Source organism: Aureococcus anophagefferens (genome assembly GCF_000186865.1).
Source record: "Aureococcus anophagefferens unplaced genomic scaffold AURANscaffold_15, whole genome shotgun sequence".
NCBI classification, from domain to species: Eukaryota; class Pelagophyceae; order Pelagomonadales; family Pelagomonadaceae; genus Aureococcus; species Aureococcus anophagefferens.
Window position 1 is genome coordinate 518,066 of NW_008705575.1, and position 12,997 is coordinate 531,062.

The 12,997-nt window shown below is 73.0% G+C and overlaps 2 protein-coding genes across 2 annotated transcripts; both read left to right on the forward strand.

The window, feature by feature from the left end:
- Window positions 1-7,312: 7,312 nt before the first annotated feature.
- Window positions 7,313-8,596, forward strand: HAT1 (MYST histone acetyl transferase-like protein; the record flags this gene model as incomplete). The annotated part of the gene is made up of 1 exon (XM_009040449.1): window positions 7,313-8,596. One exon carries the CDS (start codon window positions 7,313-7,315, stop codon window positions 8,594-8,596), a length of 1,284 nt encoding a protein of 427 aa, XP_009038697.1.
- Window positions 8,597-10,426: 1,830 nt separating this feature from the next.
- On the forward strand, window positions 10,427-10,942 carry AURANDRAFT_29109 (hypothetical protein; the record flags this gene model as incomplete). The annotated part of the gene is made up of 1 exon (XM_009040450.1): window positions 10,427-10,942. A coding segment is annotated over one exon (516 nt), but the record flags the coding sequence as incomplete, so codon positions are not given.
- Between the last annotated feature and the right edge of the window lie 2,055 nt (window positions 10,943-12,997).

Genomic DNA, 12,997 nt, shown 5'->3' on the forward strand with positions numbered 1-12,997 from the left:
ATGGTCTTGAGGAGCTCGTGGGCGCGCTTCTTCGCGAACTTGTTCCGCGCCAGGTCCTGGAGCACGCGCGCGGCGGCGTCGACCTCCTTCGCGCGCCGCCGTTCCTCGGCGAAGTGCTTCTTCGTCTTCTGGGGCTTGGGCGCGAGCGTGACGCCGCGCATGGGCACGAGACCCGCCTCTTTCGCTAAAGTGAGCAGCTCCCGCGACAGCTCCGCGTTGAAGCGCTCCGCGTCCTCGCGGCGGCGCCGCCGCGCCTTCGACCCGTCCGGGTCGTCGTCCTCGAGCTCCAGCCTCGTGCCCGCGGAGCTCACGGACGCCGACTCGTTGCCGCCGTGGACCATGGCCAGGCGGCCGCCGCCCCGGGGCGGCCCGTCCTTGGTCACCGTCTTCCGCCGCTCGAGCCGGCCCCGGAAGACCGCCTGAAAGAGCACCGCGGACTTGTGCTCCTCCTCCGTGCGCACGTCGCGCTCGCGCACGAGGCGCTGCATGAACTCGCGCCGCTCCGCGAGCATCTCCTCGTTCTTGCGCCGCCGGCTGATGCCGTCGACGAGCACCTGCGCGAGCGTCGTCGTCGCGCTCGTGTCGGGCTTGGGGCTTCCGAGCGTGAGCTCGTAGGGCAGCTTGCAGCGCGGCCGCAGCTTGCCGCTCCCCGCGGCCCGCCGGCCCACGCCCCGCCGCTGGCTCGGCTCCACGTAGCGCCGCGCCGTGTTCGTCGTCACCATGATGTCCATGTGGGTCGTGCGCGTCGACACGGTGAAGAGCGGCGGCGCGTAGACCGTGGGCCGCCGCCCGACCCAGTGGTGCTGCTGCGACGACGCCGTCGACTGCGTCTCGCCCCCGTCGTAGCTCTCGCCCCCGTCGGCCATGGCCACACCGCCGGACGGTGGTAGCGCCGTCCCGCGGCTCGACACAAGCGCGGCAGCCCTGATAGGATACGCACGGTGCCGTGCAGCTGCAGCGCGGGCCGCAAAATGGGGCTGGCCGGCTAGGCTCGGGCCCGAGGGCGACCGCACGATGGACCAGGACGACATCATCACGTTGGCGGACCGGGGCGTCGCCGCCGTCGAGCAGCGCGAGAGCAGCCGGAGCCCGAAGAAGCGCGACGCGCTGCGCGACTCCCTGCGCGACTCGCTGCGCGCCGGCGTCCTGCGGCCCGTCGACCCCATGGCGAAGGTCGAGGCGGAGCTGGCGCGGCTCCGGAGCGACCTCGCGGCCATGGCGTCCCGCGTCGAGGACCTCGGCGGCCTCGTCGCCGCCGCCGCGGGCCGGCCGCGGCCGTCGGGCGGCCCCGGCGCGGCGGCGCCGAGCCCGGAGGAGGAGAGGCTGCGGAGCTTCCGCACGTCCGAGGCCGCCGTCGAGAGCGCCCTCGTGTCCTTCGAGCCCGCGGTGCTCGAGGACCTGCGGCGGCGGGAATCCGTCGCCGAGGCGCCGCCCGAGCCCGAGCCCGCCGCGGGCGCCGAGGAGACGAAGACCGCGGAGCCGCCGTCGGACGACGGCGCGCTGCCCGAGGACGACGACGACGAGGAGCCGCAGACCCTCGCGATGGCGCGGCCGTCGGTGCTGAAGCGCGAGCTCAACCAGGGCCGCGCGTCCGTCCGCGGCGCGCTCGCGAAGCAGGAGCTGCTCTGGCAGATGTCGAGCGACGCCGCGCGGCTCAAAGAGCTCGAGTCGCGGTGGCTCGTGCGCTACGGGTCCCTCTTCCACACGTTCTGGGGCCAGTCGATCAACGTGTCGTCCGCGTTGGTCTTCGTCATGTCGACGATCACCTTCAACCACGTCTGGCGGGACCGCATCGGCACGGAGTTCCGCGACAACCCCGGCTGGCACGGCACGGAGCTCATGCTCGAGCTCGTCTTCCTCCTCGACATCGTGCTGAACTTCAACACGACCTTCTTCGAGGAGCTGAGCGGCAAGGAGGTCTTCGACCGGAGGCGCATCTCCGTCAACTACCTGCTGAACCACCACCACAAGGTCTACGCGCCGCTGGACGTGCTCGCGTCCGTGCCCTTCCTCGTGGAGACGGTCTGCGGGTTCACGGGCGCGACGATGGACCACAGCATCACCTACTTCAAGTTCTTCAAGCTCTGGCGCCTGGGCCGCGTCGTCCGCCAGTTCGGCACGATGAACAACCGGGCCGCGCGCGCGCTCTACCTCTTCGTGTCCTTCCTCCTCATCAACCACCTCATGGCCTGCGCCTACTTCTGGATGGTCGTGCGGCGCGCGCCCTACTACGGCGGCGACGAGACGTGGGACGGGCGGCCGTCGGACCCCATGCAGGGCGAGGCCTTCGGCCGCTTCTTCCCGCCCGAGGGCATCGCGGACGTGGCCCTGCAGCGCCAGTATCTCTACGCCTACTGGTTCGTCATCATGCTCTCCGCGGGCGACAACCCCGAGCCGACGGCGAACGACCAGTTCGCCTTCACGTTGAGCTCCTACCTCATCGGCCTCATCTTCAACGCGATCATCATCGCCGAGGTCACGTCGTTCTTCGCGACGATGATGGACAACACGGGGCGGATCCAACGGGAGCAGATGGACCACGTCGTCCAGACGTTGCGCTACAAGCGCGTCCCGGCCAAGGTCATCCACGAGGTGCGGAGCTACCTGAACTTCCAGTGGCAGACGCGCCAGGGCATGGACGCGCAGGACGTCTGCGACCTGCTGCCGCGGCACCTCGCGCGCAAGGTGCAGATGACGCTGGTGGTGACGGGCTACGCCGCGGACATCCCCATGTTCTCCATCCTGAACCAGACGATGAAGCTCAAGCTCATCGAGCACCTGGAGCGCCACGTCGTCGCCCCGAAGGAGACGGTCTTCAAGCAGGGCGAGGCGGCGACGTCCATGTTCTGGCTCGTGCGCGGGTCCATGACGATCTGGCGCCGCGACAAGCCCGGCGACGAGCCCGTCGTGCTGTCGAAGCTGATCCCGGGCCAGTCGTCGGGCGAGGCGGGGCTCTTCAGCCGCGACGCCTGCCACGACACGTCCGCCGTCGCCGACGGCGGCGCCTGGTGCGAGCTCGCCGTGCTCAGCGCCGCGTCGCTCTGCGAGCTCATCGCGGAGGACCACTCGATCCTCCACTGGCTCACGCTCAGCGCGCAGAAGGTCCAGCGGTCCATCGCGGATCGCGTCCACGCGCAGGCCAAGGCCCAGGCGCACCGCCTGAGCGTCGCGTCCATCGACGTGGCGCAGCTCGCGGCGCTGCAGCCCAAGGCCGGGTCCTTCGCGAAGCTCGAGCACATGGCGGACCCGCTCAAGGCGTTCCTCGAGTCCGCGGAGCACAAGCTGCTGGACCGCGAGGAGCGGCGTCCCGTGGCGGCGACGATTTTCGAGAGAGATTTTGACCGGGAACACGAAGAGACATCGTTACCGACGTGCTTCGTAGGCGAGGAGCAGCTCGCGGCCTTCGTCGACGACCACGTCCAGCAGCTCCGGCGGCGCCTGCACCACGCCTTCGGCTCCGACGACGGCACGGAGGCCGTGCGGAAGGACCTGGTCGCGGAGGTGCAGCAGGCCACGAGCGCGGAGACCTTCGCCAAGGGCCTGAGTTCGAACGACGAGGACGGCGCGCTCGAGGACACGGCGATCCTGCACGAGATCGTCGAGCGCGTCGAGGAGACGACGGACCGCTCGGACCGCCTGCGGCGGCGGGACAGCGAGCTCAAGCAGAAGCTCATGGCCGTGAACGCCTTCTCCGGCGGCCGGTCCTTCCGCGAGGAGCGCACGCTCGGCGCGATCGACCACGCGACGCTCAGCGCCAAGGCCAAGGTCCACGCGGCCGCGGGCGCCGTCAACGCCTTCAAGAGCCACCGCGCGGCGGCCTACGAGGAGGAGACGGAGCACGCGAAGGCCCTGGACGCGTTCCAGCGCGCGACGAGCCGCGTGCGGTCGTCGAACTACGAGTCGTCCAAGGGCCTCCACCGCCTCACGACCAAGGACGCGGGCCTCAAGTTCCGGCGCAGCGTCGCGTCCGTCGGCAAGGCCGCGGTCCTCGCGAAGCGGTCCGCGGGCGGGTCCCTGCGCAAGGTCCGGGACAGCCTGCCGAAGGTCCGGGCCAGCGTCAAGGTCCGGGACAGCCTCCGGGGCGCCGACGACCGCGGCGCCGACGCGCTCCCGCGGGACGCGCCTAAGGACTAGGGCGCCTTATCGGCCTTGGCCCGGAGGCGCTTCGCGCGCTGCTTCCGGTAGCTCCGGAACATGCGCCAGCACGTGACGCCGTTGACCGCGAGCATCATGCCGGAGCCGCCGACGGCCGTGATCATGCACACGGGCAGCGAGAACTTGGCGACGACGGCGCCGGACTCGTCGGAGAGCGAGAAGATGTGGATCGTCGGCGTCACCTTCCAGATCTCCCAGAGCAGGAACAGGTTCACGAGGCGGCTCAGCCCGAAGACGACGAAGCGCTTGAGGCCCCGGCTCCGGAAGCCCGCCTTGCGCCACTCCGCGTCGAGCCCCACGGCGCCGGAGCCGAGCTCGGCGATGGAGAACGCGACGACGGTCCAGTAGCAGCCCGGGCAGTGCGGCAGCACGAGCGACACGCCCGCGAGCACGGCGTGGTGGAAGACGAAGACCATCTCGTCGAGCATCTGCGGCAGGAAGCAGAGGAAGTCGGAGACGCAGTGCGCGAGCTGGAGACGGATGATCGCCGCGCCCGGGCCCGACACGCCGCCCGCGCACGACTCCGCCGCCGGCGCCTCCCACGCGTACGCGCTCCAGCACCCGGCGGCCACGGAGAGCACGTTGTGCAGCAGGCACACGGGGTCCCAGACGTCGCGCGACGCCTCGCTCCGGCTCAGCGGCCGCCCGCGCCGCGCCATGGCGGCGAGGCGCGCGGCGCACTTGACGAAGAGGTACGCGAAGGTCGCCGACAGCGTCGCGCGATGCTCGGCCCAGAGCCACTCGAGCGGCGCGGACCAGCGCCAGGACGTGAGGTCCAGCGGCGCGGCCATGCCACAGCTCGCCGACGGCAACGACGGCTTCTTACCACGTTGGATGCAGCCCCGGTGCCCTCGACCGAGACCCCCTTGCAAGGCACCGCGCGTCGTTCGCGCAGCCGCCGCGCCGTACGCCGCCCCGCGTCCACCGCCGGGGGCCGGGGCGCGCGCCGCCCCACGCCGCCGACCGCGCGCCCCGTCGCGCGCGCCCTCGCGCGTCCTCGCGACCACCGCGAACCCCACGAATTCGCAGGCGCCAGCCACCGCCACCGCCGCGCCGCGCCACTTCCGCGCCGTCACCATGCGCATGACCAGCGCGCTCATCCTGTTCGCCGCGGCGTGCGTCCCGCCGTGCGCCGTGGCCGACGACGGTCTGGATCGCGCCCTCCGGGTCATCGGCTGGACCGCGGCCGCGGGCTTTGCCGCGGGCGTTTGGTGGGGGCCCGAGCGGTCCCGCCTGGCGGCCGGCGACGACCTCCGCGCCGAGGACCAGGATGGCGCCGAGGACCAGGCGGCGGCCAAGGGCGCCTACGCCAGCCCCGCCGCGAGCCCCCAGCCGGCGTCGGCGCCCGCGCCGGCGGATCAAGTCCTCGAAGACAAAGACCTCAGATTGTGTCTGCATTTCTGTCAACAGATTGCCTTGTTCAAGGAAATGGATGAAGAAGGCCGGTGGATCCAGCGGGAGTGCATTCCTTTCTGTGCCGGGGAGTTGGAGTTTGCCATCGGAGACCGCGTGCAGCTGGAGTTGACACACTGGCACGGTGAAGACGACAAGTGGAGCCGGACGGGCACGGTGCTTGGAGTCGATGATTACCAGGGCATCCTTAGTTTCAGAGTCATGCTCGACGGGGGGCGCTTCGCTCGAAGTTTTGAGTCGCGCCATCTCGAGAAGCTCGAGAACCCGGCGCCGAAGCACGAACGTGAGCCAAAGCCCGAGGCTGAGCCCGAAGCCTTCAAGGTCACTTGCCTGTCCTTCGACCGTGGAGACGTCTGGAAATGCGTCACCATGATCCTGGTGTCTACGTCCATGGGGACCGTCCTCCTAGCCGTCCTCCTAGCGTTCGTCCAGGCGTCCGAACCCTGACGCGCGCTCCCCCCTCCCACACCCTTTTGCGCCACAAAACCCCGCCCACACCCCGCTGCGCCACAAAACCCCTATAAGAAGCTCGTCTGCGTCGACGAGTCGAAGCGGGAGTCGAGCTGGCGCGCCTGGGAGATCAGCTCCGCGGCCTGCTTCGGGTCCATGCGGCGCGCGCCCATGTCCTCGCGGCTGAAGTTGAAGCCGCCGGGCTTCTTGCCCGCCGGCGGCGCCTTGGGCGCGGCCTGGAACGTGTCGACGAGCGCGGGCCCGCGCGCGGCGCGGTCCGCGGCGCGGCGCTCCGCGATGGCCGCGAGCTCGGCGTCGGACTTGGGCCGGGGCGCCGGCGCCTTGGCGACGAACGCGGATTTCGCCGGCGGCAGGCCGTCCTTGCCGAGCGCCGACAATTCGGACGCGGACGGCGGGACCATCATCCAGCCCTCGCGGCGGCCGCCGCAGTCGCCGCGGCCGCCGTCGGCCGCCGTCGTCCAGCCGCCGTGGTCGTCGGCCACCGCCGGCCGCTTCCGCCGCGCGGGCGCGCCGCGCGCCTCGAGCTCCGCGGCGGCCGTCGGCAGCGGGCCGACGTCGTCGTCGTCGTCCGACGACGCCGCGGCGGCCGCGCGCGACGCCGCGTCGACGCTCGGCGCGTCGACGGGCCGCGCCGGCCCGACGGGCGCCGCGCGGCGCCGCGGCTCCGGCGCCGCCGCCAGCGCCGCGGCGAGCGCCCGGAGCGCGTCGCGCGTCGCGGACCCGTCGGCCGCGTAGCCCGGCGCGCCGCCCAGGTCGTCGCGCGGCGCCGCGCGGAGGCCGTAGCCCTGGAGCACGTGCTCGAAGGCGCCGCGCGCGTCCTCGTCCGCGACGCCGGCGCAGTCGACGGCCTCGCCGGCCGCCAAACGCTCGAGCGCCGCGGGCAGTTCCGCGCGGAACCGCGCGTCGAAGCACGCGCAGTCCTCGGCGGCGCGCGCGGCGCCGAAGCCGCGCCGCGCCGCCGTCGCGCAGGCCGCCGCGCGCCGGAGCACGTCGCCGCGCGCGTCGGTCTTGCGCCGCTTGTAGGCGCCGCCCTTCTTGCCGGCGACGAGGCCCACGGCGTCGAAGAGCGCCGCCATGTGCGCATTGCTGGGCTCCACGGCGTTGCCGCCGTCGGCGCTGTCGAGCAGGCGCACGAGGGCCTCGGGCTGCGACGCGCCGAGCGCCGCGACGACGCCCTCCATCGTCGGAGAGCGCAGCTCGAGCGCGAGCGGCATCTCCGGCTGGCGCTGCTCCTCGCCGCAGAGCGCCGTGTCGGGCGCGCCACCCCGCCGCCATGAGCGCCCCGCCGGCCCCGAAGCGCCAGACGCGGCGCCAGGCGTCGAACCGGCCGGCCGTGGGCCAGTCGCGGTCCGTCGTGCGGAGCGACGGCACGGTGCTCGCCGCCGAGGTGCTCGAGGTCGACGAGGCCGGCGCGTGCCCGCGCTACTACGTGCACTACCTCGCCCACGACCGGCGCCTCGACGAGTGGGTCGACGAGGCCCAGTTCCACGGCTCCGAGGCCGACTGCGCGTCCGACGGGTCGCCCGCGAAGCGGTCGCACAAGCGGAAGCAGGAGGGCAGCGGCGGCAACGCGGCCTTCGGCCAGCTGCCCCACGCGCGGCGCGCGGGCGAGACGGACCCGAGCGTCGCCGAGCGGCTCGAGGCCGCGCGCGAGAAGATCACGCGCGTGAAGAACATTCGGGCGGTGGTCTTCTCCCGGTGGCGTTTGGAGCCGTGGTACTGGGCGCCCTTCCCCGAGACGTACCACGACCGCACGCTCTACGTCTGCGACTTCACGTTACGATACACGGCTTCCAAGCTGGCCATGGACGCGCACCACCGCTCCTACGCGGGGCCGCGGCGGCCGCCGGGGAACCGGTGCTACGGCCCCGACGGCGACGGCGTCTGCCTCTTCGAGGTCGACGGCTCGGCGCACGCGCTCTACTGCCAGAACCTGTGCCTGTTGGCGAAGCTCTTCCTGGACCACAAGACGCTCTACTACGACGTGGACCCGTTCCTCTTCTACGTGCTCACGGACTCGTCCGTCGGCGCGGACGGCGAGCCCGAGCACCGCGTGCTGGGCTACTTCTCCAAGGAGAAGCAGAGCGACTTCCACTACAACCTGGCCTGCATCCTCACGTTCCCCCAGTACCAGCGCCAGGGCCTGGGGACGCTGCTCATCTCGTTGTCGTACGAGCTCTCGAAGCGCGAGCGGAAGCTCGGGTCCCCGGAGAAGCCGCTGAGCGACCTGGGCAAGCTGAGCTACCGGAGCTACTGGTCCTGGATCATCCTCAACGAGCTCCGCGACTACGACGGCACGCGGTCCATGGAGGAGATCTCGCGGCACCTCGCGATCCGCATCGAGGACCTCCTCAGCACGCTCCACGTGCTCAACATGATCCGCCACTGGAAGGGCCAGCTGCTCGTGCGCGCCCACAAGGGCGACATCGAGGCCATGATCGCCGCCGTCAAGCGGCCGCCGCGCCTCTGCGACCCGTCCAAGGTCTCCTGGACGCCGCCCGCGACGCCGCCGCCGCCGCCGGCCGCGTCCAAGGCGAAGGATAAGGCGAAACCGTAGCGTCCGGGGGTCGAGGCACCTTACAGCTCGGCGCGGTCGGGCTCGCCGTGCCCGACCGCGGCGATGAGCCGGTCGACGAGGGCCTGGGGGAGGAGCTCGGGCTGCGCCTTCTCCGCGGGCGGCGCCGCCGCGTCGCGCACGGCGGCGACGAGCGCGTCGCAGTCCAGGGCGATGGCGTAGCGGAGGTCGCCGTCCAGGCCGTCCGCGCCCGCGACGGCCCGCCCGAGGTCGCCCGCCAGTTCGACGAAGCCGCCGGCCTCGCGCCAGCCCGCGCCGCACGACGGCGCGGAGGCGAGCGCGGCCTTGAGCGGCCGCTCGGCCCGGCGGTCCGCCGCCGCGAGCCGCAGGACGGCGCCGACGGCGGCGCACGCGTCCGGCGGGAGCCGGAGGCCCTCGTCCGCGAGGTCGCCCAGGAGCGTCGCGGCCTTGTCCGCCACGCCCCAGGCGCGGCCGTCGCCGTCGCCGCGCGCGCGCGCGGCGACGACGGCGCGCGCGGCGCCGTTCGCCGCGGACACGACGGCCCGCGTGCCCCGGCGGCCGAAGGCCCGCTGCGTGTCGCGGTTGCCGCGGAGCGCGGCGCCCAGCGCGTAGAGCGCCGCGCGATGGAGCGCCGGGTCGTCGTCGTCCTCGAGCGCGCGCACGAGCGACCCTAACACGTCGTCCTCGAGCGCCCATTTCTGGGACGCGTCGTCGTTCTTCACGGCCGTGCCGATCACGCGGCACGCGGCCGCGCGCGCCCGGGGTTCCGTGTCCGGTCCCAGGAGCGCGGCGACCACCGGCCAGCCCCCGAGCGAATCGTGGAAGTCCCTGGCCGCGTCCATGTCGCCGAGCTCGAACTCGAGCTCGTCGAGCTCGAAGGCCAGATTCTCCTTGTCGAGGAGCTTGCCGAGGCGCTTGCCCGCGGCCTTCGCGCCGTCCGTGAGCGTCTCGCTGAAGGACTTGAGCATGGCCTGCCGCGCGTCCCAGAGCGCGTCGAGCGCGGCGTCGTCGAGCGACGCGAGGTCGCCGACGTCGCCGAGCTCGTCCGCGGGCAGCCGGCCCAGCGCGCTGAGCATCGTCTCGCGCCGCGACATCGTCTTCGTCGTGTCCTCCTTGCGCGTCGCGTTGTCGACGGACTCGCGCCAGCGCCGCTCCATGGACTCGAGGCTCGCCAGCACCGTGGCGTTGACGTCGACGTAGACGCCGCCCGTCGTCGCGTCGACCTTGCGCGACCAGCCCTCGGGCACGGCCTCGCCCGCGGGCCAGGCGACCCACTCGCCGCCGCAGCACTCGAGGGCGAGGCCCGCGCAGAGGAAGGCGAGGACGGCGCGCATGGTCGCGTATGTGACGGTGTTGGCACTGTTCGGCAACGCCACGAGCAATGTGTAGGGCGGGTTTGTCGACTGCTACTGCCAAGTGGCGACGGCGCGACGCTGTTTGGCAATGGACGAGCAATGCGCAAGGGCGGCTAAGGCTAGTGACAAGTGGCAACTCGCCTTCCTGAAGGTTCAGAGAGCGATCGGCGCGAGGATGTTGCCTTTGGCACGTTCAATGCACAAAAAACGACCGCGCAGCAACGCGAACAACGCGGCTCTTAGCGCTCTCACCAATCCCGCCGCTGTGCACAGCGGCTCGGATCGCGGCGGCGTTGCAGGCGCGTCGCCGTCGTCCGCCGTCGCGTCGTCGGCCGGCCGGGGCCCGCGGACCGCCGGCGCCCCGGCGCCGAAGCGCGCCGCCTCCCGCGGCGTTGCAGTTCGGGGGTATCGCTCAACAACAACCCGCGCTGCACCGCGCACGTCGAGCACGCACGCACGCCCGCGACCACCGCCGTACGCCGCGCGCGCCGCGGCCATGGACCTGGAGGACGACTACGGCGTCGGCGGCGACGACGACGACCTCAAGCGGCGCCGGTGGACGAAGCGCGAGGACGAAAAGCTCCGCGCGGGCGTCAAGGCCGTGGGCTCCGGCGACTGGGCGGCCGTGTGCAACACGTACCTCGGCGGCCACGGCCGGTCGCCGGAGCAGTGCCGCCACCGCTGGGAGCACGTGCTCAGCGAGGGCCTCGTCAAGGGCGCGTTCACGGAGGACGAGGACGAGATCATCGTCCGGGCCATGAAGGAGGGCCGCCAGCTCACGTGGATGCAGATCGCCGCGCGCATCCCCGGGCGCATCGGGAAGCAGTGCCGCGAGCGCTGGACGAACCACCTCGACCCCTCCCTCAAGAAGGGCGGCTGGACGCCCGAGGAGGACTCGATCATGGCCGAGGCGCAGACGCGGTGGGGCAACGCGTGGACCAAAATCGCGGAGCTGCTGCCCGGCCGCGCGGAGAACGCCGTCAAGAACCGCTGGAACTCGGCCTTCCGCCGCAACAACTCCGCCGTCTTCGGCAAGGCCACGGGCGAGAAGGCGCAATCGGCCGTCGCGACCGCGCGCGTCGCCATGGAGCTCATCGACCGCGGCGACGGCGGCGCGCGCGACGCGGGCGGCTCGGGCCGCCGCCGGCCGCCGGCCGCGTCGGCCTGGGACGCCGCGGCGCCGCCGCCGCCGCGCAAGCGCGCGTCGACGCCGCCGGCCGCGCCGCCGCGGGGCGCGCGGTCGCCGGCCGCGCGGCCGTCGCCGCGGTCGCCGGAGCGGCGGCGCCACTTCCACTTCCCGCCGCCGGACGCCGGCGGCGCCGCGCCCGACGGCCTCGACCTCGTGATCCTGGCCATCGAGTCCGAGCAGGCGTCCGCGCCGCCGTCGCCGTCGCGCGGGCGGTCGCCGCCGCGGCCGCTCGCGTCGCCGCGCATCGGCGACGCGAGGCGCGGCTACCGGCCGCGCCTCGACGCGGCGGAGGCGGGCCCGCCGTCGCCCGCGCTGAGCTCGCCGAGCCGGAAGCGGCGCCGCGACCGGCCCTTCTTCGCCGACGCGGACGCCGCCGCCGCCGAGGACGAGCCCGAGCCCGCGCCGACGCTGCGCTGGCCGCCGCCGGCGGGGAAGCTCACGGCGGCCCAGGCCATGGACCGCTTCCCGGCGATCCGCAACCACAACCAGCTCCGGCAGCTCGAGCGGACCAAGGTCCGGCGCCCGGCGATGGGCCGCGCGTCCGGGTGCGACATCTTCGTCTACGACGGGGCCGGAAAAGAGTGATTCAAGTTCGCTTCAACATGAGTGTTCCGCGCGCGCGCGTTCCGGAAACAGCATCCACGCTTCGAGAGCGCTCCGAGAGATGATCGCTCGTCCAAAGATCAGCCGAAACGAGCGGAAAACGGCCGAGATAGGAGCCTTTGAAGTTGGGAATTTTGCACCCTTTTCCTGCCCAGGTCTACGACGAGCGCGAGCTCCGCGACTTCGCGGAGGCGCTCGGCCGGGACGAGGGCACCCGGTGCGACGAGGGGCCCGCGTCGCCGGGCCGCGGTGGCGCCTGGGCGCCGCCGCCCGGGAAGATCACCGCGCAGCTCGCGATGGACGCGTTCCCGTCGATCCGCCACCGGGACCAGCTCCGCCACCTCAAGCGGTGCACCGTGCGGCGGCCGACGCTGGGCCGCGCGGCGGCCTGCAACGTCCTCGTCTTCGACGAGGCCGAGGTGAAGGAGCTCGCGCGGACGCTGTCCGAGTCCGCGGACGACGACGCGGACCACGAGGACGCGTCGACGTGGGCGCCGCCCGACGGCAAGCTCACCACCAAGATGGCGCTGGACAAGTACGGCCTGCGCCACCACGACCGGCTGCGACACCTGCCGCGCGAGGTCGCGCGCCGGCCGACGCTCGGCCGCGCGGCCGCGTGCAACGTCATCGTCTTCGACGACGCGGACGTCCGCGCGCTCGCGGAGAGTTTAGGCGGCCGCGTCGACGACGACGACGCGCGCGGCTGGGCGCCGCCGGAGGGCAAGTGCACGGCGACGGACGCCATGCGCGACCACAAGGCCATCCGCAACCACAACCAGCTCAAGCACCTCCACCGCGTCAAGGTCCGCCGCCCCGCCGCGGGCAAGGCGAGCGGCTGCGACATCTACGTCTACGAGAAGGCCGACGTCGCCGCGCTCGCCGCGGCGCTCGAGGGCGGGGAAGGGGCCGACGTGTCCTCCGCGGACTCCAAGGAGGACCCGGACGCCTGCACGTCCCAGGGCTCGTCCCTCGCCGGCGACGTCGACCCCGGCCGCGACGCGCCCGCGCCGCCGCCCGCGCTCGAGCGCGTCGACGCCGCGGCCGACGCGGAGGACGCCGCCGACGCGGACGCGCCGCCGGACAGCCCCGTGGCCGTGACGACGGACGTCGACGCGCCGCCGCCGGAGACGCCGCCCAAGCCCGACGCCGAGGACCGCTTCCGCGCCGTCGCGCCGCCGCCCGAGCCTGTCCTCGCGAACTGAGCCGGCGACCGCCGGGCGCCGCCCAGAAGACCGCCGCGGCGCCCGCGCGACCCTTTTCCCCCGCCCCCCCCCC